The sequence below is a fragment of the Pseudophryne corroboree genome, chromosome 6 (assembly GCF_028390025.1).
Source record: "Pseudophryne corroboree isolate aPseCor3 chromosome 6, aPseCor3.hap2, whole genome shotgun sequence".
In the NCBI taxonomy this organism is placed as follows: domain Eukaryota; kingdom Metazoa; phylum Chordata; class Amphibia; order Anura; family Myobatrachidae; genus Pseudophryne; species Pseudophryne corroboree.
Genome location: NC_086449.1, coordinates 736,235,966 through 736,260,714, shown reverse-complemented (window position 1 = coordinate 736,260,714; position 24,749 = coordinate 736,235,966). Strand labels below are relative to the sequence as shown.

Below are 24,749 nucleotides of genomic sequence, written 5' to 3'. Positions count from 1 at the left end.
CTGATAGCCTTTGTTTGTGTAAAAAAAAGAATATTGTCTTTTGTTGTAGAACTACAAGTTCCAGCAAGCCTCCCCCGCTTGCTGGTACTTGGAGAACCACAAGTACCAGCATGCGGGGAAATAACATGGAACCCCTTTAGTACGTTGGACCGGGGTTTTTTTTTTTTTTTTTTTTTTTTTAACCCTGTGGATTCTACATGGAATGAAGAGGACCGATCATCACTGGAAAATAGGTGAGTATTTTGGGATTTTTTTTTCCAGGTTTCCAATTGGATTCTACTTGACAAGGGGACCGAGGGGCTCCGTGGGACACTAGGTAAGTATGTGTGAGTATGTAAGTGTGCATGTATGTTAATTAAAGTTATACTGTCACGGTGTGTGTGCATTGTTTTTATTTGGGTATTTCTTTTGTTGTAGAACTACAGGTACCAGCGTGCCCGTTATTTTCCCGCATGCTGGTACTTGTGATTCTCCAAGTACCAGCAAGCGAGGAGGCTTGCTGGGACTTGTATTTCTACAACAAAAGACAATATTCTTTTTTTACACAAACAAAGGCTATCAGCCCCCCATCCACTGCCCAGGATGGGGGGAGAGCCTCGGGTTTCACCCCTGGTCCTTGGGTGCCTGGAGGAAGAGGGCTTGATTTAACGGGTCCCCACTCCTCCAGGGAACCCTGGCCAGGGGTGACTAGTTGGGGGGGTAATGCCACGGCCGCAGGGACCTATATAAAAGTGTCCCCCGGCTGTGGCATTATCTTCTAGGCTAGTGGAGCCTGGTTCTGGTTTTAAAAATAAGGGGGACCCCTATGTCTTTTGTCCCCGTATTTTTGGAACCAGGGCCAGCCCAAGAGCCCGGTGCTGGTTGTCTAAATACGGTGGGACCCCAGTCATTTCCCCCCGGTATTTAAAGAACCAGGGCCGGCTCAAAAAGCCTGAGGCTGGTTATGCTTAGGAGGGGGGACCCCACGCATTTTTTTTCACACTTTTAATTGTATTAACTCTTTTCATACTGTACACAATGAAGCCCTGCACGGATCTCACTGATTCGGCCGGGCTTCATTGTGTTATGTCCGGCAGTGTTTTACTAATCAGTCCCATAAAACACTGCTCGACAATACGAATAACATCAACATTGGAAAATACGAAAAACTAAAACTCGGAAGCTTAGTAAATTACCGAAAATAATGTCAAAAAGTTGCAGAAACAGACAGCCGATAAAATTCAAGTTTAAACTCCCACCAATTCGACAGGAACATGAATCTTAGTAAATAAACCCCCGTGAAGGAAAAGGAAGCTACTGGGCCCTGAGGAGGGGATGAATGCTGTCCAACAGACACAGCGTGTGTGAGTACCAGGAGAGGTGGGCTGTAGATGGAGGAGGACCAAGGAACCACCAGGACCTGAGGAAGGGGGAGGTTGCTGCAGCTCATCAGTAACATCTATTGATTTAGATGATGGGGCAGATTTTTCTGTTGGAATTACTGTGTAGGGAGATGGAGGTGGTGGAACTAGTTCTTCCTACCATTAGAGGTGGTGGAACTCAGTTCCACCTCGTTCCCCCTCACTTTTACCCCTGGAGACACCCATACCGGAAAGGGTCCAAGGGACCCCTAGGATCAGAGAAACAAAAACAAAAAAAGAGGTTACATCGCCTGGTAATGCTTTTTAAACTATCCGCACTGCCTGTCCGCTAATTAATTAAAAAAAGCCGTTTAACAGGCCGGCCACACCAACCTCCACTCACCCATTACCCTGTCACTTGATCTGGTCCTGGTGTGGTGCTGACGTCAGGCATCTTGATCTTCAAAACAACACAAATATACACTGCCCAGAGATATCAGTGTACCGGGCCTCAAGATTTCTGTTGCCAGCCTTGCCGCTGACATTACTGTTATGGTGTTCCATCATTTTGATAGGCTGATAACAAGTGAGGTATAAAACACAACTCCATAAACTGGCTCATAGCCTGTACAAATTAATTATATAAAGTTATCTGTAATGCTCTACATTGCCTACCTATTTATTTCTTTCTGTCTCCATTTCCCCTCTCTTACTCTCCATCTCTCTCTCTCTCTCTCTCTCTCTCTCTCTCTCACACTACCCACTTCTCTTCCCCCCTTTGTTCTCTCTCTCTTCCCCACCTGTTTCTCCCTCCCTCATTGTCTCTCTATCACTGCCCTTCACTCTCTACTCTGCTTTTCTGACACAGAGGGGGGAATTCAAATGTTTGAAAAGTCGGATGGGTGTGTTTTTTCCTGTCTCTGAGTTAGGAAAAAACCAGACAGCCAACTGACTTTTCAAACATTTGAATTCACCCCAGAAGGTCAGAGCAACTGAAAAATGAGCCAAGATACATCACGGCAGAGAGACATTGGGGGGTATTCAATTGTTTGAAAAGTCAGATGGGTCTCTGTTTTTTCCTATCTAAGAGACAGGAAAAAACAGACACCCAGTCGACTTTTCAAACAATTGATTTCCCCCCATTGTGTCTGTACTGGAGATATTTTGCATAGAATTGAATTGCCCCCTTAGAGACTTGCTGGAGGGATAATTTTGTCTTCATGTATCAAAGGTCCAAGCAGTGATGGCTCCAGATCTAGAGCTGCAGCACAGTCCATAACTCAAATAGGGAAGCCATAAGCACGGGAAGAATATATAAACGCCACACAGTTAGGGCCATGGTGGGGATTGAACCCATGACCTCAGTGCTGGGAGGCAATAATTCTGGCATCTAGACCAGAAATTCCCAAACAGGGTGCCAAAGTCCCCTGGGGTGCTTTGAGGCACTTGCAGGTGTGCCTCAGGTTGATGGTCCAGGACCAAATCAAATAATTTATGGTAAAGGGGGTAGGCAAAACCAGACCTGGTGGCTGATAATCTTTAAATATGTGGACAATTAGAAGCATACCATAACTGAACTTGACAGGTAAGCTCAATTTACTTAAATTGATATTTATATCTGAATATATATATCTATCTATATTTATTTATATATATATATATATATTATATATATATATATATATATATATATATATATATATATATACATACATACATACATATACAATTTATATTTTTATTATTAATAAGAAAATTTTGATTTAGGTGTTCCGTAATAAAAATGCTTTTACTCTGTTTCAATAAAGTTTGGGAACCACTGATCTAGGCTAACATATTAGTGAAAACCAAATCTTAAGGGGGGGTACTCAGGGAGCGATCGCTGCTTAAAATCTAAGCAATCTGACCAGATTGCTTAGATTTTAAGCAATGATCACTCCGTGTGTACCCCTCACAGCGATAGCGATGCGCAGCCCCGCGCATCGCTATCGCTGGTGCTAGATTGGCCTGCACGCAGGCCAATCCAGCAGGTCGCTCACTTCACCCGCTGGGTGAAATGAGCACCCCCCGCTCCCTCCGCACACATTGCGCTGTGCTGAGCGGGGGGAGAGATGTGTGCTGAGCGGTTCGCTCAGCACACATCTCTCCCAAGATCTGCCCGTGAATACGGGCCTTTAGACAAGTCACAAAGCTACTATCACTGGCTTATCTATAATAGGTGCAGTGTGTGCGGTGCCCACATCGCACATGCTGCACCCATTTTTATAATACTCACCCCTCTGGAGTCCCGTGCCTACGTCACTGGTGATGTTAAACCCTGTGAAAATGGCGCAGTAGCCATTTTCACTAAGTTCTGCTCAAGTGCAGTAGAGAAATCACTGGGAAAATGGCTGCTGCGCCATTTTCCCGGAGATCTGTGCATGCGCAGTAGAGTGTGAACGTTCTAGTACTCAGACTCTACAGCGCTCCCGGCAGAGAGGATGGGGCGCGAACGGAGGAGGCAGCACACGGGCCTCCTCCTCTCTTAAAGCGCCCGTGGCTACTATTCATAAAATAATAAGTACATTAGAATTTGTTACTGTAGCTTTTTGATGAATGAAGATGACTCCCCATATGGAGCCAGTTCAATGCTTGACTAAATAATAATATATATATTGTAAAGTATTTATCAAAAACTACTTACTATTACCTTGGACTGATGTTAAGTTTCATTGATATGACATGCACTTTACGCTATTAATTAAATCCTATATGCAGTACACTAATAATCAATCATCAAACAGAATGCTCAGTTTTAAATCATTAAATTAGAAAATTCAAAACCAATCATCCCAGACTGTTCGGTAATTGCCTTTTACAGTATGATGCTAGTTACAGCTAAAGAAAATGTCATTATTAAAACCAATTTTCAACTCAAATGCAATTGCTTTCACGCTTCATATTCTGTATCACTTTGCATAAACAATGACAACAAAAAATAAGCCAACTAGGAAAAATGCCAATATGGGCTACAGATTATACGAATGAAAGATAAATCACCTAAAATATATTATTTGCATGCAGTAAACTTAGTGTGGGCTATTATACTTACTAGCAAATGAATCAGGGTTTCCATAACTGTCTGGTTTTTACCACAGGAAATCTGGAAATGAGAGGTTATCATGAAACTGAACAAACAACTACAGTAACAATAGGTGTATTGCAGCAAAATTAATACATTTATGGTACATTTGGCCTTTATCTAGTATGGCAAATGGAAAAAATGTTACAAGTGGAGAGCACTATTATGCAGTCTCCAATATGGCTCCTCTGGGGTTTATACTTTATTCCATTTCCAAGATGGCCACCAGTACTATTACTGTGTATGCATGGCGCCATCTTTTTACTATGTATGGGTGACATAGCAAGAGACGGACGTCTTCCCCTCAGCTCCTGAGACCTGCAACGCTATTACCAGTATTGACAGCTGTTCCAGCACCTGCACTGCTACCACTTCCTAGAGAAAGTCACGGGCTGGTGATCCGTCAGGACCGTGCTCCGCTACATGCTTCTCTACCAGAGTAACAGTGAGTACGGCTCTACTGCTATTTCTTCAATAAACCAATCTGCCTGGTTAAACCACATAAGACTTGTCCTTGGGTCAAATCACATTCCTCTGGTGTGTATACTATCTCTGCCAAACCACCATCTACAGAATATACACATTTCCAACAATAAAATCATTCATCAGACTTTGCTACAAAAAATGTACCCAGTACACACAACATACCTGCATTTTGGGTTGTGAGTAAACAGTTAAAGGTGACTGATTTAAAAGAGAAAAAAAACAACTTGACACCAGCAACTGCCTTGATAGCACCATCATTAAGGGGCAGATTCTAGGGGGTGTATTTAGGAGTGGAGATGTTGCCCAAAGCAACCAATCAGATTCTAGCTATTATCTTATCTTCTAGAAGGTGCTAGATAAACGATAAGTAGAATCTGCCTGGTTGCTATGGGCAACATTTCCATTTTTAAAAACCTGCACTTTAGTAAATATACCCCTTAGCAAAAAAAGCAAGTAACTGCACAAACCATGCTGCAATGCAAGGAGTGGAAATACAATAATTATAGCATGTACATCCCTCCTGTCAGAGTCGGTTTTGTTTGTGTCCCCGGAGGGGGCGCTAGTGGGTCAGTGGAGGTAGGTGGAATGAAGTGAGGAGGCTGTACTGGGTTTCTGCGCATGTGCACAATGTAGATTTATTAATAACAGAAAAGTCCAGATAGTAATGCAGCAGAAAGTAAACAAACGAATGCAATGGAAATGACAATGGTAACGGCAATGGTAATGGCAATGGAATAGTATGGTTTGAAACTGAAAGTCTATGGCAGAGTTTGTAGCATGGAAATGAAACCGGAATGGTTAAAACGTGGAGCCAGCAGAGATAGGAATAGTAGTAGCAAACCTGGTAGCAATGCAGGAGACGTGGTGTTAATGTCCACTGTGCTGGTGGAAAGCACAATCAGCTTGCAGGCTGAATCACAGGTGAGTTGTTAGAATGCACCTGGATAGGGAGTCTCTACTGCTGATGGCTGGAGCACACTGCAGGTGTGGAAGGTGTGAAGCCAGAAAGGTATTGCTGTGGTGCTGGTGCTTGTAGTTCCACGGAGTAGCAGATACAGGAGAATATCCAGGAACACGGAGGATCAGGATAACAGGTCCAAACACACGAGTCGCAGGAGTGACACAAAGTTCAGGACAACCTCTGACTCACCCAGCAGCTCCTGATATACCCCCTGACCGGCAGGCATTGGCTGGAGTGAGACAAGGGGGTGCGGCCAAGCTCCGGATTGGCCGCCGCACTTACACTGGGGAATACTGTCATGGCGGCGCCCATGCCGCGGCCCGGCAGGGACGCGGCGCACTCACACGCCCGTTGACTCCAGAGGCGCCTCCAGGCCCGCGGCGACATCCATGAGCAGGGCGACAGGTGACAGCAACATGCAGTGACCCCAGACGGAGTCCGCTCCGGCGGACCGACATAACAGTGGTGAGTCGATTCCTGACACCTCCGCAATCTCCGACCCTTGCAGTTCACATGCATTAACATGGAATTTGACATAGAATATGATGGCAGATAAGAAGAACCACTTGGCCCATTTGTTGCAAAATGCGCTGTTAGTTAATTTACACAGGGCCATCACATTTATTGATGAGGAGCCTATTCATCATCACTAAATGGCCCATTACACATTCGGAAACTCTAGTTTCCGCACATTTTATGTAACCGGTCATTCATCATTGGGTGTCCCATAGGAACGCCTGATATTCAACAAACTTCAAAAAATGATTTTGGAGTTTACCTGCAAGAACAAACGCCATCTTAAGATGTGCTTGTCCTCGGAGCCCTGTTCCTTCCTACGAGAAGGAGTTCCAAGGATGTAAAGAGTGATTCAAGTGGATTCCTCCGCCGTCTTCTCACTATTGGGGTAATTCAGAATTGATCGCAGCAGCAAATTTGTTACAGTTGGGCAAAACCATGTGCACTGCAGGGGGGGGGAGCAGCCATAACATTTGCCGAGAGAGTTAAGGGGGATTAGATTTTAAGCAGCGATCACTCCGTGTGTACCCCTCATGGCGATAGCGAAGCGCGGGGCTATCGCTGGTGCTAGATTCGCCTGCATGCAGGCCAATCTAGCAGGTCGCTCACTTTACCTGCTGGGTGAAATGAGCGGACCCCGCACGCTCAGCACACATCGCGCTGTGCTGAGTGGGGGGAGAGATCAGCACACATCTCTCCCTAGATCTGCCCGTGAATACCTTAAGCAACTGTCTATTTTTCAGTAGAATTTTGTATGCCATACTTACTGTACCTGATTCTTGAGTCTCTCTTCCAAGAAATCTTAGAAGGAGAGGTCTAGGGCACCAAAGTGTGCACCATGGCAATCTGTGACATCATGCTGTAGGGGTGAGGCTTAGTTACACACTTCACTGCGAATCGCATCATCACTTCCCCATCCCACCCACTTTACAGGGAGAGTGGTCGGGTTCAGAGACAGAGGGTGACTCCATAATAGTCAGGCCACTATCAGACATACTTAGAAAGTGGGCAAGAATAGTGTATGCATGCCTACCAACAATCCCAGCAAGCATCCTTCCTAGCCATCCAAGCCACACCCCTTATTGCTTTACCACGCCCTCAAAGCCAAGCAATTCCCCTTTTCTACTAGATTAAACTGGAATACTGTGTGAAAAAGATCATTATTAAGCATTTTGCAGAGGAATTCCTGTTCCTATGATCACCATATCAAACCTACAGGTCTCTGGCCATTCTGGCTTGACCACGGATCAGAATTCCAAAACAGAAATGCACAATAAATTATGCAATTAATTTACACACTAAAATTAAATGATCCAAAAAACTGAAAACACAGCAAGATGATCATTCTGTAAGATAATGAATCAACTGAATGAATGTTTGCACAGGATGCATCACGGCTGCTTCATTTTATGAAATAAGCATTCTAGACTGTAATGATCCATGAAATGTCATATAACCACAATCTAAATATTAGATTTATAGCGGAGTCACCATATTACTAAAGGACCCTTAGCAAAGATTGAAAAAAAAAAAAAAAATCTCCGATACTAATACTACATACTGTACATGAAACACTGACTCTTCTCTTCCAGTGTTACTGAGCTCATATATTATCCTGTCCACTGGGATATTAAGAAACAGTTAGAAATTTTACCTACAATTCGTAATACCCAAGCGGCACTGGAGGTAAAATGTAACGTCTATAGGGTGCTGTAATGTACTTACATATCAGCACTTCCCATAAACAGCAGAATCATCACTCACTAAGTAACATCAGCAGCACTAATGGCTTCCAGAGGATTGTGCTCATATTTGTATCACTAGAACATGTTTATATAAAGAAAGCAACAAACACACACACTATATACAGTATATCTTAGTTGTGTTGGTGACTGTCTTACCTTTTAAAAGCCATAAGTGTGGCAGGTGAGCTTTAAACCTGGTAAGCACATTTTCTCCTATGAAATAGCATTGCCAGGTTTCCAAAAAATCTATATGAAAATGTTTATGATAATGTTGGACTTGCAGTGAAATGGGATCCCGTGAAGTGGGCTGCAAGCTTAAATGCATTGTACAATTCATGAACTAAAACCCCATTGTTTATCCAGCTGTATATTAAAGCATTAAGGTGAATTAAACGACTAAGGAGAGTGCAGGGTTCTCTGTATATGTATATTTGAGCAGGTGGTCACAGCCCACTGCACCCCAACCTAGGGGTGGGGAGTAAGTGAGTGCACCCATCTCCTGGGAATGGCGAGTGCCGTGGATTCCCGTATGTGTATAATAGGGTTAATTTTTAATTGGTCCATTTGTGATCATATCTCTCTCCCATGCACCCCTAAGCTCATTTACTTTAAACTTGGGTCAGCTGCTGCTTAGGTGTGTTGGTGACTGTCTCACTTGTACCGCTTTCAGATCACAATACCGGTTCCCACCCGGGAATTGGAAACGGGTCCTTCTCAGGTGGGACCCGGCATTGGACCCTACACACCGCAAACCCGACCCGGCAATATGCCGGGTCGTGTTGCCACCTGGGGTTGGGAACGGAGCCGGAATCGGGGGTGGGTGCGGAAGCGGCGCTGCGAGACGACATCATCTCTGCGCCACCTCTCCCTATGCAGTGAATGGGTACCGGGTCGCATCAATAGGGTAACCCGTTCACACTGCACCTGACCTGGTATTTACTCGGGAATAACACTGCTTTATTCCCGGGTTGAATTACCGGGTCAGGCAACCCGGGAATTCATCCATGAAACCTTTCACACCGCACAGCGACCCGTGTTGACCTGGCAATATACCGGGTCGAAACTGGGTTATTTGTGCGGTGTGAAAGGGGTATTAGAAAGCCAGAAGTAATTTGGCAGGTGAGCTTTAAACCAGGTGAGCACATTTTCTCCTATGAGATAGATTTTTTTGAGACCTGACAACTGCTATTTCATAGGAGAAAATGTGCTCACACACACACACACACACACACACACACACAAATTATTAGGACGATCATGCGATTTATGTAAAGTAACTATTCTGCAGATAACGCGGACATACAGATGTGTCCGCATATATTATAATTTTACCATTGCGTATACACACACACACACACACACACACACACACACACACACACACACAAAATAGGCTTTGATCCACAGCACTCAACTATTTGCGGCCTCTGAGTTATGTGCCTCACACACAGACACACAGTCTGCTTGGATGTGCCCCTATTACCACCAGATAAATATAGGAACCTACCGAGGCACCAGTTTCTATAGGGATCCTAAAACTCTAAATAGGTGACAGATGCGTCACCGGGTCTGGTGACACACTGAGTGTGAGTGTCAGTGTGTGGTACAGTGCAGGGGAAGGAGTGTGTGAGTGTCAGTGTGGTACAGGGCAGGAGGAGGGAGCGTGAGTGCCTGTGTGTGGCACAGTGCAGATGGAGTGTGTGGTAAAGTGCAGGGGAAAGTGTGAGTGTCAGTGTGGTACAGGTCAGGAGGGGTGTGTGTCTGTGAGTGTCTGTGTGTGGTAAAGCGCAGGGAGGGGGGAGTGAGTGTGAGTGGTGGTGAGCGAGGGATATTTCTGTGGGTGAGGTATCGAGTCAGTAAACGGCAGTGAGCGAGAGATATTTCTGTGGGTGAGGTACGGAGTCAGTGAGCGAGATATATTTCTGTGGGTGAGGTACGGAGTCAGTGAGCGAGAGATATTTCTGTGGGTGAGGTATGGAGTCAGTGAGCTAGGGATATTTCTGTGGGTGAGGTATGGAGTCAGTGAGCGAGGGATATTTCTGTGGGTGAGGTATGAGTCAGTGAGCAAGGGATATTTCTGTGGGTGAGGCATCGAGTCAGTGAGCTAGGATATTTCTTTGGGTGTGGTATGGAGTCAGTGAGCGAGGGATATTTCTGTGGGTGAGGGATGAGTCAGTGAGCAAGGGATATTTCTGTGGGTGAGGTATGGAGTCAGTGAGCGAGGGATATTTCTGTGGGTGAGGCATGGAGTCAGTGAGCGAGGGATATTTCTGTGGGTGCGGTATGGAGTCAGTGAGCTAGGGATATTTCTGTGGGTGAGGCATCGAGTCAGTGAGCGAGGGATATTTCTGTGGGTGAGGTATGGAGTCAGTGAGCGAGGGATATTTCTGTGGGTGAGGTATGAGTCATGAGGTATGGAGTCAGTGAGCGAGGGATATTTCTGTGGGTGAGGTATGAGTCAGTGAGCAAGGGATATTTCTGTGGGTGAGGCATGGAGTCAGTGAGCGAGGGATATTTCTGTGGGTGAGGCATGGAGTCAGTGAGCGAGGGATATTTCTGTGGGTGAGGTATGGAGTCAGTGAGCGAGGGATATTTCTGTGGGTGAGGTATGGAGTCAGTGAGCGAGGGATATTTCTGTGGGTGAGGTATGAGTCAGTGAGCAAGGGATATTTCTGTGGGTGAGGTATGGAGTCAGTGAGCAAGGGATATTTCTTTTTTTTAAAGTTAGAATTTTTTATTGAGAATGAACAGTGTCTAAAACAATAACAATAGGTAGGTTGTACAGGTTGAGGGCATAAACAGGTATACGTGGTGTGTACATAATCATACCATCTTAGTAAAGACATTTCTATGGAGCTGAAGGTGAACCGGTAACATCAAAATGTGTCTTATAAAAGTCCACCTGTGAACCTAAACAATTCTCAATTTATTTTTTATTTATCGGATTGATTCTATATCCAAACTGAGTGTAAATCTATGGAGGGTAGAAGCAAGAAAGAGAAGGAGGGGGAAGGGAGTGGAGAAGCGAGAAAACGGGAGTTGGTAGAGGAGGAAGATTAAGAAGGTTCCCTATAAGGAAGCAAGAGGTTGGGGGTATTCTTCTGTTTTGGTACTAGAAGGAGGGACAATTGGTGAGCTAGAGGAAATAGTAATGCTAGCGGTATTAGCAGTATTAGCTATATTAGTGATATTAGCAGTCCTAGCAGAGTCCGGGCATCAGTAGAGAGCGGGCGAGGTACCAAGGAGACCAGGTGTTGTGGAACTGCGCCACAGTGTTATTCCTTAGGCTTGTAATGTATTCCATATTGGCTATGTGATTAATCTTAGTCATCAGCACAGCCTTGGAGGGTGGCTTATGGTCTTTCCAGCAGTTAGCGATCAGTGCTTTAGCCGCTATGCAAAGTTGCATGATTAGCTTGTCTTGGGTTTTGGGCATTGACTGTATGGGGGCGTGAAGCAAAGCAATGTCGGGGGAGAGGTCAAAGGAATGTCCGCAGGTTTGAGCAATAAGTGCTCCGACCGTGTTCCAGAGGGGGCGGATTGAGGGGCAAGTCCACCATATGTGAAAAAAGGTTCCCTCCTCTCCACATTGTCTCCAGCACAGATTAGAGGTTGTGGGGAAAATGGCGTGAAGTCTGGAGGGGACCAAATACCACCTGGTGTAGACCTTATAACATGTTTCCTTAAGTGCTACACTAATTGAAGCCTTAGCGATACGCATTCTAATTTCCTCCCATTGATCGTCTTCCAACGGCTGGGAGAGATCTGATTCCCAGGCTAATTCGTGGGGTTCTCGGATTGGGGGGTCTGGTGCCAAGATGGAGTTGTATATTGTTGAGATATTCCCCTTTTTGCCAATTGAACGTAAACACATATACTCATAGGAGGTGGGTGTTTTCAGAGGGGTGGCTTTAAGCTGTGATTTGAGGAAGCTGAGAATTTGGATATAATGGTATTGACACGAGGATGGGATACCAAAGCGCTCTTGAATGTCTCCAAAAGTGGTCGGAGCTGAGTGGCCTTTAACATGGAGGAATCTCGTGATACCCTGGGATTGCCATGGGGCCGCCATTCTTCACTCGCATCCTGAGGGAAAGGCGGGGTGACCCCAGATGGGTGATAAGGGTGAGGGGTATGAAGATAGATTATGGGTGCTGCGGAGTTTATCCCACAGTCGGAGTGTGAATTTAATCGTGGGGACTGAGTAGGCCGAGGCTGGTCTGCAAGACCTGGGGAGCCAGGTAAGAGAGTCGAGGGGGACTCCCTGATATAGCGAGTTCTCGATATCTACCCATTTTCTGATCCCTTGGGGGGAGTGCCAGGACACTATGTGGTTAAGGTGACATGCGTTAAAATAAGCCTGAAGGTCAGGGTATCCCAAACCCCCTGAGGTGGCACTCTTAGTCAAAATAGCTCGTCGTAATCGAGATTTACGATGAGCCCAGACAAATTTGTTGCACTGTGATTGCAAGGACGCCAAAGTCACTCGGGGCACCATTATTGGAATGGTCTGAAACAGGTAAAAAATACGGGGGAGGAGATTCATTTTTAGGGCATTGATCCGCCCGATCCATGAAATAAATAAACGGTCCCATTTATCTAGATCTTGTGTGAGAGTTTTAATTATGGGAACATAATTAGCCTGAAATAGGCTGGTGTAGGATTTAATAATAAATATGCCAAGGTATTTAATAGCTGAGGGTCTCCAAAGAAAAGGGAAAGAAGACGTTAGAATCCTATGGGTATGGGGTGGAACATTAAATGTGAGGGCCTCGGATTTGGTATGATTTATTTTGTAGCCAGAGAGGGAACCATATAAAAGTAGTTCTCTCTGTAAGTTAGGGAGAGATATCAAAGGGTTAGTAAGAGTCAAGAATACGTCGTCTGTAAACAAAGATATTTTATACGGATTCTGACCCACTGTAACGCCCCCAATATCCGTATTAAGTCTGATTCGGGCTGCAAGAGGTTCAATGCATAGGGCAAAAAGTAGGGGCGAGAGAGGGCATCCCTGTCTAGTACCATTCTTCAGGTTGATTCGATGTGAGCTCAAGCCATTGGTCAGGACCGCTGATGAGGGGTTAGAATAGAGAGCCGCTATTGCTGTGATAAAGTGTCCATGAAAGCCAAATGCGGATAAGGTAGAAAACAAAAAGGGCCAAGAGATGCGATCAAATGCCTTTTCGGCATCTAGAGCCAGAGCAATCGCTGGTGTTTTTGTCGTGTTTATTTGGTGAATCAAGTTAACAATACGTCTGGTGTTGTCCGAGGCCTGACGGCCGGGAACAAATCCTACTTGATCAGGATCTATTAGTGACGGCAGTACAGCGTTTAGGCGTGATGCCAGTATTTTGGCAAAAAGTTTGAGATCGGTGTTTATCAAAGATATGGGTCTGTAGTTTGAGCAATACGAGGGATCCTTTCCGGGTTTTGGGATTACTATAATACGGGATGTCGTTGAGTCCGTGTGAAATGGTGTGCCCTGGAGTATTTTATTAAACAAAGAAACCATATGAGGTATAAGTTGAGGGGCGAAGGTTTTATAGTACACCATCGGATATCCATCCGGGCCAGGTGCTTTAGAGGGTTTCTGGGTTTTTAATGCAGCCTCAATTTCCTCAGCAGAGATGTCGGCATTAAGAGCAGTGTTAGTCTCCTCGTCTAACCGGGGGAGAGCGCATGTGTCTAGGTATTGTTGTGTCCGATCGGCTTGTGCTAAAGGGTCGGACGGGGGATCAAGATTATAGAGTGTCTTATAATAACCAAAAAAGACACTATTGATTTTTTTGGGGTCGTAAGTAATATTACCTGAGGGCTGTCTTATTGAGTGGATGCATTGGTTAGCCTTTTTGGCGCGCAAGCGATTGGCCAACAAGGTGTGTGCTTTATTACCTTTGTCGTAGAACGTTTGGTTAGCCCATCGAAGTGAGCGCTCGACGTTCTCCGCCAAAAGTGATTGTAGGCCATCGCGTGCCTTAGAGAGTTCGGCTAGAGTTTTTTTTAGAGCGTGTACGTTTGTGTTCCTGATCCAATGTTGCAATGTTATTTGTTAATAAAGCAATTTGGTTTTCCCGCGTTTTCTTACGCGGGATGCAAATTGTATAATAGACCCCCTGATGACCGCCTTATGGGCTTCCCATATAGTGGCTATGCTGCAATCACTTTCCACATTGACCGCAAAATATTCCCTAAGATCAGTTTTAATTAAGTCTTGGAATTTAGGAATCTTCAATAACGTCTCGTTAAGTCTCCATGTCGGTCTACCGTCGGGGATATCAAAAATGTCAAATGCCGCAACTAAAGCCGCGTGGTCAGTCCAGGTAAGCGGGGTTATTGAGGAAGAGTGAGCGGTCCGGGAGAGGGGTGCACAACTCAAAAACATATCAATGCGAGAGTATACGTCATGTGGGTTGGAATAAAAAGTGTAGTCTCGGGTGGTCGGGTTAAGAAAACGCCATACATCGAACAAACCAGCCTTGGCCATACACCTGCGTAATACTGAGGAGTTTAGGGTTTGACCGCTGCGCAAAGGGCCGGATCGGTCCATGTTTGTGAGAGCCATATTAAAATCACCTCCGACCAGTGTTTTGCCTCGTCTATATGAGTCAAGGTCGCGAAAAAACTTACGGAAGAATTTAGACTGGGCAGTGTTTGGAGCGTATAGATTAGCCAAGGTAACCTCCTCGTGTCCAATTTTTCCTCGTACCATTATGTAACGTCCCTCATTGTCATGCTTACAATCTAGAAATTGGAAAGGGACTGACCCTTTTACCAAGATGGCCACCCCATGTCTTTTTGCTGCGTGATTGGAGTACCAGGCCATGGGAAATTGTTTAGACGTCAGGGAGGGGTGGGAGTCAGCTTTCAAATGTGTCTCCTGTAAGAAAACCACGTCACCTTTTAATGTTTTAAGAGATCTGTGGAGATGAGAGCGTTTCTGGGGAGTATTCAGTCCCTTAACATTGATGGACAGGCATGTTAACGGCATGATTAAAGCAAGAGTGGGAGCAGTACGCTGGTAACTCCTAGGATCCCGGACTCCGCTAGGATAGACGAGAAGAACAAAGGAGAAAGGTAGAAAGAGAAGAATGCAAATGTATGTTACTGTACACGAACAGTACTTAATAACTAGGATTACTTGTCTGTGAACACAGATATGTCAACTTGCTGCTGTCTTGTAACGGGGGTCTAAGAGAGGAAGAAAATAGAAGAAAGAGAAGCAGATAAGAAATAAGCAGGCGTAGTATCCAGGAGGCAGGATACTCGACTGCCAAGATTGAGCTCTAGAAAAGAGAGCTCACTTGCGGGATATAAATGCAGTTTAGCAAAAGAGGGTATCAACCCGCTATGTTTGAATGTACCTGTGATCCCTATGAGTCGGGGGAGGATGTGTCAAGACAGAGCCCCGACACCCCCCACCCGAGACCATAAATACACCAAAAATAATAATAATAATGGACTTTCTTATAACTACCCAGAGCTTAGCTCCGGGGCGGATCAGTCCTAGATACCAAACGCTAGCGAAAAAGTGATCATGTTACAACCAGTATCAATAGGATAATAACATAATAACATTAGAGCATACAGTAACGTCGCCGAACAGGTCGGTGCCCAGAGACAGGCTCCATGGCGTCAAAAATGGGGTCAATCCAGGACACCAACCACCGGGCCAAGTCTCCGAGCCGCCGGCCAGACCGGCGAAACAATAACGCTGCAATACGCGGAGTATAAAAGTCCACCAGCAAAAGCTTTATGTGATAACAGTAAGAGGGACGTTAGTATACTAATAAGTTATCCAAAACATGGATTACATTGCATTTGAGCAAAGTTGAGAACAAAATCAATCATACTAAACGTTATAAAAACATAGAGTTCAAACATAAACGTAATGAGCGACAGAACTATGAAGTAGCAACCGGGGACAACTGCAGCTTTCGAAGAAGCTTGTCCCCTTCATCAGGAGAGCGGATGGTGTGAACTTTGCCATCAATCTCCACAATGAGGCGAAATGGAAAACCCCAGCGGTATTTGTATCCATTGTCGCGCAGTGTAGAGGTGACAGCACGTAAATCACGCCGTTTGGCAATGGTCACCGGTGACAAGTCTTGGTAGATCTGAATCCGGGAGTCTTCAAATAAAATTGTAGTTGAATTCCTGCACGCCAGTGTGATACTATTTTTGATCTTAAAGGACAGAAACCGGAGGATGACGTCGCGAGGAGGGTCAGAATCCTTCGGTTTAGGTCTCAGGGCGCGGTGCGTTCTCTCTATCGAGATGGTTGAATCCGTAAATGACGGGACCAAGTGAAGGAACAAGCGACGGAGGTATGGTTCCAGTTCGGAAGTTGAGACAGATTCTGGAATATTGCGGACGCGTAAATTGTTCCGTCTTTCGCGATTTTCGCTATCCTCCACCTTATCCTTGAGGATTTCCAGCTCGCTGGATAGGTAGCTCATGTCTTCGCCCACTTGTTTACGGAAGTTCTGATGGTGGTTGTGAGGATATTGGGTTCAAATCACTCAGTCACGGTGGTAGATGAAAAACCAACAGTGGTTTATTAACAGAATAGGTTATAACACAGTTCAGCACACTTCTGTGATCCAATTCTACACGACAATTCCCTCCTGGAGCTCCTGACAGAACATTACTTCTTAGCCAGTCTCCTGCCACCCTCTCCCCTCCTGTCCCAGATCTCTCTCACCTCCTCTCTTTGCTATTATCAAACCTTTGTCTTTTCTACAATAAGGCGACACCCCCAGAACAGAACAGTTTCACATGCCCAGGCATGTCCCCTAGGCCACAATAGATGTTAACTAAAGTAACCTTACTTAATCTGATTGTGTGGCCTGGAATCCATTGTGTGGGGAAGAATGAGGGGGGTGTATAGCCTGACATCTGAGACTGGCTGTATCTACACAACAGCAAACACACAGGTTATCTGCGCAGTCATATGGGGGGAAACATTATTTTACAAACTATAACACAATAACCATTACATTCATATATATACAATGAAAACATAACTGTACCCTTGTAACAATAACATCATACAATATAATACAATATTGCCTAACATATAACTAATAACATATTGGCAATTGATGAAGTTCATGTGTAGGACCAGGGCTAGGAAAGTAACCACGTGTCTTTTACCACTGAGCGACACGACGCGCCAGCTGTGTCATCACATGTCGTCACATTACCTTCCCCTACTTTCTCGCCCTGTGTCCTAAGTAGCTGAAGCTTGCTGAGCGCAGTGATGCTCTCCTACATCAGACAGTCTGTGCCCCGTCATAATAATGACTGGCAGGTTTCTCTTGTGGGTCTGGTGGTTTTTGTGAATAGCATTGTACAGTTTGTACGGAGACCACCTGCGTCCCAGGTCCAAAGTCTGTGGTAATTGTCATGAGGCTTGTGTGGGAATTTCTTTCCCCGGTGTGGTGGGTGTGTGGCCCACAGTGCATAACTCAATACAGTCTTACCAGGGTCCGGTGGAAACGTGATCAGCAGTCCATAGTTCTTGTATTTCCCCCCGGTGTCCCATCTAAATACATTAATCAAAGTCCCCTTTGTAGACAGCCGCCGGGTTGGGGTAACAGCATGTGCAACAGTGTAATTCAATAAGTCCAATAACTGCACCTGGGGACCTAATAATTCCCCTACACCCAACTGGGTAACCTCACATTTCAGATAGTCACAATTTTCCTCCATAAACAAAATCTGATCTCTGGGGCCCTCACTCTCCCTCCCCAACCATGTATTCCCTGGGAACCCCACTTCCATCACCTCTGGTGCATCAGGACAGTGGCTTCCCTCCCCCAAACATGAACCACGGGTATGGTAATTGTCAGGGCACAATGGGGATTCCTTCATGCCAGAAGTTTCTTCTGTGCTATCCTGGGTAAATGCTTCCTCCAGCCTGGCTAGCTGGGTAACTTGTGGGATCCTACTCTGAGTCTTGTATGCTTTGGCCTGGAGTACAATCTGCTCAGCTTCCTTGTGTGTATCCACCAACTCGACCATCGTTGTACTGGAACATGGATGTAGGTTCACCGGGACAGTGGCATTACCTTCTCCATTCACTGCTACATGTACTGGCTGACCACCATTGTCCTGGTTAGAGTCAGTCATTTCACCTTGCACACAATGCCAGTCCAAAACACATTCAGGTGCCCTAGAGTAGAGCAACATGTTCCCTTCCAGTTCCTGAGCTGATGCTATTTTCACCAGGTCTGATCCCTGGATTTTCTCTGAGTCACAGGGAAGATTCTGGCATTCAGACTGCAGCTCCTTACCATCAAGTTCACTGAATGAGAACAGACCTCCAGAATCTTCTGGGAGAGATACAATTGCTGGAGATACACTGGGCCCTTCCTGAACATCCTTTTCTGATAAAATAACTGGGGCAGCCATGAACATAGCTTCACAATAGGCCTCCCTCAGCCGAATATGCTGATCAGCCTGAAGTGAGACACTGTCTGCACTAGCCATGCTTATAGTTGGGACATTACCACCTACTGCTGCCCTCGCAGAGATCTCCTCTTCCACCTCTGCCAATAGTAAGGCATAGTGCATCTTCTCCTGGGGTGTTTGGATGACAGACCCCACTTCCTTCTCATTTTCAGTAGCCTCCCCCAAACACAACACTGTAAATGGCTCAATAGCCAGGACTGGTTGGTGCTCACCTGAAGGATTCCCTTGGAGGCTCTGTTGCTGAAGTGGTGGTCGGGTGATAGTGGCAACTTCTTCCTCAATGTCTCGCTGGCACTCTGGGATGGTTTCTATATCCTCCAAGCCTGCAAATGGCCAGTTGTAACACAGCTCAGGCCGGTCACTGAGTGTTTCACTGTGACATTCCCCCAGGGAGAAGAGAACGGGTTGCAGACAGCGCTTCCTTGCATCCACCTGGTCAAGGTCATCCTTTTCCAGTGTAACATACTGGGCAGACAGTTCTTGACACTCTCTCACTAAGTCCTCATCCTCCATCTCAGCAAAAGGGAAGTTGTAGTGCAGTTCCTCCTGGGGTGCCTGGATTGTGCTCACTGCTGTCTTCACTTCGTGTGCTTCCTTCTGTATAGACCACTGGGCAACTTCTTCCCTTGGGTATGGGAGAAGCTGTTGCAGGTGGTGCCTTTCCACATCCACCCTGTAACACTGGCCTCGCCATGCTGGGGTATCCAGGGGCCCCCGATCCAATGCCACTTCTTCTGGCTCTGTCCGGGAAGGCAATTTACTCTGCACTTGCTCTTCCGTCTCTGTATATTGTATACTTTGTGTCATTTGGGCCACTGTGGCGATCACTTCCTCCCTGAATTCCTCAAACTCTGGCTCCTCCAGCAGATTCCATGTGGCTGCTTCACTTCTGCAGTGCATGAACGCATTCCCAAGATGACACAACTTGTCCTGTATGCTGGATACTCTCCACCTGCTGATTTCCCACTGAGCTTCATTCCAGTACTCCCAAATGTACTGCATTTTGGAAACTATAGATAAAAGATCCGGCTTCTCCGCCTGCCGATATGCTGACAAACTTCCAACCACAAGCTCCACTGCCCTGGTTCCATTACTGGTCTCCTCCGCTGAGGCCGCGACCATATCCTTCTCTTCCTCCTTATCACAAGGGTGCTCAACGTCCCATTGAGCCAGTTTTCCAATTAGGGATTCCTTGGTATCCACTGTATTAAACTCAATCCGTCTTGCTCGACAGAGGTCCTGTAGTTGATCCTTCTTGCTGTAACGGTAGCATAGCGGGGCAGAATCCATTGCCTGCTGTGGTTTATACCTTTCTGCTGGTGTCTTGAGTGATCCCACTGCTGCCGCCAAATGTGAGGATATTGGGTTCAAATCACTCAGTCACGGTGGTAGATGAATAACCAACAGTGGTTTATTAACAGAATAGGTTATAACACAGTTCAGCACACTTCTGTGATCCAATTCTACACGACAATTCCCTCCTGGAGCTCCTGACAGAACATTACTTCTTAGCCAGTCTCCTGCCACCCTCTCCCCTCCTGTCCCAGATCTCTCTCACCTCCTCTCTTTGCTATTATCAAACCTTTGTCTTTTCTACAATAAGGCGACACCCCCAGAACAGAACAGTTTCACATGCCCAGGCATGTCCCCTAGGCCACAATAGATGTTAACTAAAGTAACCTTACTTAATCTGATTGTGTGGCCTGGAATCCATTGTGTGGGGAAGAATGAGGGGGGTGTATAGCCTGACATCTGAGACTGGCTGTATCTACACAACAGCAAACACACAGGTTATCTGCGCAGTCATATGGGGGGAAACATTATTTTACAAACTATAACACAATAACCATTACATTCATATATATACATTGAAAACATAACTGTACCCTTGTAACAATAACATCATACAATATAATACAATATTGCCTAACATATAACTAATAACATATTGGCAATTGATGAAGTTCATGTGTAGGACCAGGGCTAGGAAAGTAACCACGTGTCTTTTACCACTGAGCGACACGACGCGCCAGCTGTGTCATCACATGTCGTCACAGTGGTCTTCCCTTGATTCCAGCGCGGTTGTGCGGGAGTCTAGAGCCGCCATATCTGATTTTAATTCCCCGATCGCTGATTGAAGAGCTGTCGTGAAGGAGTTCTTAAGGTCTAAGATCATGTTTTGAAGGGATTGAATGTCCGCCTTGGTTGAAGGTGCTTCCGCCTGATCCATGATGGGGGTAGGCATTGGTGGGGGTGGAGATGAGGTTTCAGATAGTTTTTCCCGGCGTGAGAAATGTTGCGAGATATCTTGTGAAGCTCCCGTTTTTTTTGCTCTGGTGTTCGCTCTGCTCATAATATCTGGTAGGATAAAAACGTCCGTTTAAGGGTTGGTTTCGAGAAAGGTCTACTCGGATGTTACGTGTTCAACAATTGGTCCGGGTGAGGGAGGAAGTCGGGCATCCGTAGTGCTACATTGTTTACAGGACCTAGGTCCTAGTAATCTGTGAGATCAGTGAGAGGAATCCCCAGGAGAGCGTCCCGGTGCAACACACTTCTTTCTTTGGGGTTATGGAATGGTATAGCAGCAGCTGCAGGGTGCAGGGTCTGGGGTGTTAAATCACTTGGAGTAATTCTGTTGGGACTAGGAGCGTGTTACCACTTAGCTCCAGCGGGGGCAGCACCATTCAGGGAAGGCCTATCCTGCCACCTCCAAGATGGCCGACGTCCTTGCTGTGCAGCGTTTTTCACACACTTAGTTTTCCAGCCGTATCTCCGTGGTGCCAGACCCTTCCTGACCTCCAGGTACCCGCCGCACCCTCCGCTAGGTCTCCCCTATCACCGCCGCGGCCCGCCGTTTCGTTGTGCCAGTGCGGCGCCTGCTTTCCGGCAGACGCCACATCCAAGATGGCCGCCGCCACCGGACCTCCGCAGCTAGTCTCCGGCCTTGCAGCTCCCGGGGCTCCCCGGCTCACCTCAGCCCCACCTCTAAGGCTCTCCAAGTAAGGGGCACCCAGCAGGACGTCGGGGTAGGTTTTGTGCAGTGTCTTAAGGCGGCCGGAAGTCGATCACTCTCGGGCGGGGGTGGACGAAAATTGAGGTCCCGGCTTCACCTCGTGGGGAGGGCCGCAACCTGCAAGCACAGGGCAGGCCTGTGCTCCGGCTCCGCAGCTCTCTCCCAACGTGTCCCTAAATGTAGATAGTAGTGTGGGACAGTGTTTTAGGGTCTGTAGGCAGTGTGAGGGCAATTTTAAAGTAGAATGGGAGCTTGTACTAGCAGGAGCTCTCCAGGGGCACGTCCTCTCAGTCAGGCCACCTAGTGTTCCCCGCAAGGGATATTTCTGTGGGTGAGGTATGGAGTCAGTGAGCGAGGGATATTTCTGTGGGGGAGGTATAGAGTCAGTGAGCGAGGGATATTTCTGTGGGTGAGGCATGGAGTCAGTGAGTGAGGGACAGAGGCAGAACTCTGGGAGGCAACGGAGTCAGCTGCCGCCGAGCTCCTGCTTGGAGGGGGGGGGGGGAACCTCTCCTCCTGTTCCGTGTGTTCAGTAACATTAATCAATTAAGTGAATTGACAGCAGCCGTTATCTCTTCCATAGCCGACTTCCCCACTAGTCCCTAGTACACCTTACAAATCACACCCTCTTTATTATACAGTAGATACACTGGAAGCAGACACCTTACTGATGAAGCTATTTGCTCCTATAAAGGAAACATGAGAATTCTAACTATGTGCAGTTATTTCTATGACAATTACAAGTAACTTCATATAGTTAGAATTCTCATACTTCCTATGCAAGAGCAGATATCTCCATCAGTAAGGCGCATGCTTCCAGTGTAAAAGGTTGTGGGTTCTAATCCTGGGTATGACACTTGCAAATTAATTGTCAGAGAAATGATCAGCATCGTGAGTGACTGAGCAGATCTATGTAGTGTGTGGCTGGATGCCTACATAGATCTGCCTAGTTGCAACGGTTTTGTAGTAGCTTCATATAGTTAGAATCAGCAGGCTTGCTATGCAGGAGCGAAAAATAAAATATTTATTTATATATATATATATATATATATATATACACACACACATTATATAGGGGCACCAATATTTTTCTTGCCTCCGGGTAACTGTGACAAACTTACGCCACTGGCGAGGGATATTTCTGTGGGTGAGGTATGGAGTCAGTGAGCGAGGGATATTTCTGTGGGTGAGGTATGGAGTCAGTGAGCGAGGGATATTTCTGTGGGTGAGGTATGGAGTCAGTGAGCGAGGGATATTTCTGTGGGTGAGGCATGGAGTCAGTGAGCGAAGGATATTTCTGTGGGTGAGGCATGGAGTCAGTGAGCGAAGGATATTTCTGTGGGTGAGCCCCTGTGCACTATTACTATGTATTGTCAGTCACACTTATAACCTCTCTCACATATAAAAGTCCCAGGCTTTCTCCTACAGGCCACAGCTTTCTCCTGATGTCGCTGCTTCTTAAATCAGGGGTGGTGCTGGACCATGTCCATCCCATTGACCCCACAGATGATGGGTCTGTACTCCAGCTCACTTCCTCATCTCACTGGTGACTGGCCCAGGTGGAGATCTCATATTTGATTGTTTATTGCAGTCATCTATGTATAGCTGCTTACCTCTTGACGTCTTTTTTTAAAATGCAAAGGAGAAAATCATAACTGTGCTAACACTTAATAACGTAGGATGGTAGCTAGTGGATGCCAAAAGGGATCCCAGAAACTATTTGGTTTTTGGCACCCTGATTGCGGCACGTGTGTTATGTGAATGTATCATGATCTGCAGCTGTGGTCCAATGAGAGATGTTACTACTCAGAATCTGTATTTCTAGATGTAGTAAGTGCCTGTGGGGGTCTTTGGGTATAATTACTAAACAACAACTTTTCAAATCCACCGATTATTGGCGGCTTCAAATGGCAATACCAATAAATGCAAAACCAGTCTGATTAGCAGTTGTTACTATTGAAATTTAAAATTCAGCAGTTGAGGAATCAGCAACTTTGAAAACTCACTTTGTAGTAAATATGCTCCTTTTCTGGTATTATAGTGGAGATGTGATGGTTCACTTAGATGCTAATGCATTTGTTTCTATGTTATGATGTATACAGGTTGAGTCTTAATATTAAAAAAACAAAACAGTTTTTGGTCAACTGTGACATCATGATGTGACCTGATGTTACCTAGTATCAATAGTCTATGACTGGGGACATGGCTTTGGCTTTGCAGTCGTTCTTATTTGCAGACCTCACCAGGAAGTCTGTCTCCATTCTCTCCACAAACCCACTTTGCCCTGTCCCCCTCACCCCCTGTCACCCTGGCAAAGCGTTGGGGGGGCTCTTTCAAAATTTTGCTATAGGGCCCACAAAGGTCTAGTTACGCCCCTGGCAGTAAGCATTACAGTAAATACCTGGAGAGAGAAGATATGTATCTAACTATTTTACCCCTAAAATACAGTATTTTTAATGTAGAGCAGTGGTTCTTAAACTGTGTGCCGTAGCACCCTGGGAGCCTCGGGGGATTTGCAGGGGTGCCTTGGATTGGTGGTACAGGACCATTTAAAATTGTTTACAGCCGATGTAATAGGCAAAACCAGTGCTGGTGGCTGCCAGTCATAAAATATGTGGATAAACAGAAGCGAATCCTGTCCCTCACCACACAACAGAACATAAGGATGACATATAAACACAATTTACTTTATTTAATATTTATTTCTAAATTTCTCAATAGGAAACTTTTGGCCTAGGGGTGCCGTGAAAATAATTCTGATACTCTAGGGAGCCGTGATTCAAAAAAGTTTGAGAACCACTGATGTAGAGTATTCCATTGTAGCTGGCAGCCCACCAGCTGAACTGTGACCCCGTACTGAGTCACTTTCCATACTCTTTTTATACTAGTAGGCACACTACCACGGCCATATGTATAAGTGGCCACCGCTGCATATGACTCATAATAAGGGGTTTGGTATGGATGACTGGCAGACGGGATGCCGGCTGTCAATATCCCAACAGCGGTATCCCACCCGCAAGAATGCCGGCAGCGGGGCGAGTGATAAGAGTCCTCTTGCGGGCTCAGTGGCTCGCTGCGCTCACCACAGGATCTA

General features: G+C 45.9%; 1 protein-coding gene across 5 annotated transcripts in view; it reads right to left on the bottom strand.

Moving 5' to 3' along the window:
- Window positions 1-24,749, bottom strand: part of PRMT8 (protein arginine methyltransferase 8) — a 578,520-nt gene that overhangs the window by 537,711 nt on the left and 16,060 nt on the right. The window contains exons 1-2 of one of the 5 annotated variants that reach the window (XM_063930569.1): window positions 5,110-5,189; window positions 4,432-4,482 (exon numbers count right to left, since the gene is read on the bottom strand). The exons of 3 other annotated variants lie outside the window; for them this stretch is intronic. In XM_063930569.1, the coding sequence (XP_063786639.1) occupies window positions 4,432-4,482; window positions 5,110-5,115 (57 nt within the window). In that variant the 5' untranslated portion in view covers window positions 5,116-5,189. Of the gene's footprint in view, window positions 1-4,431; window positions 4,483-5,109; window positions 5,190-24,749 lie in introns of those variants that run through there. One more of the 5 variants, XM_063930571.1, reaches the window with a different exon arrangement.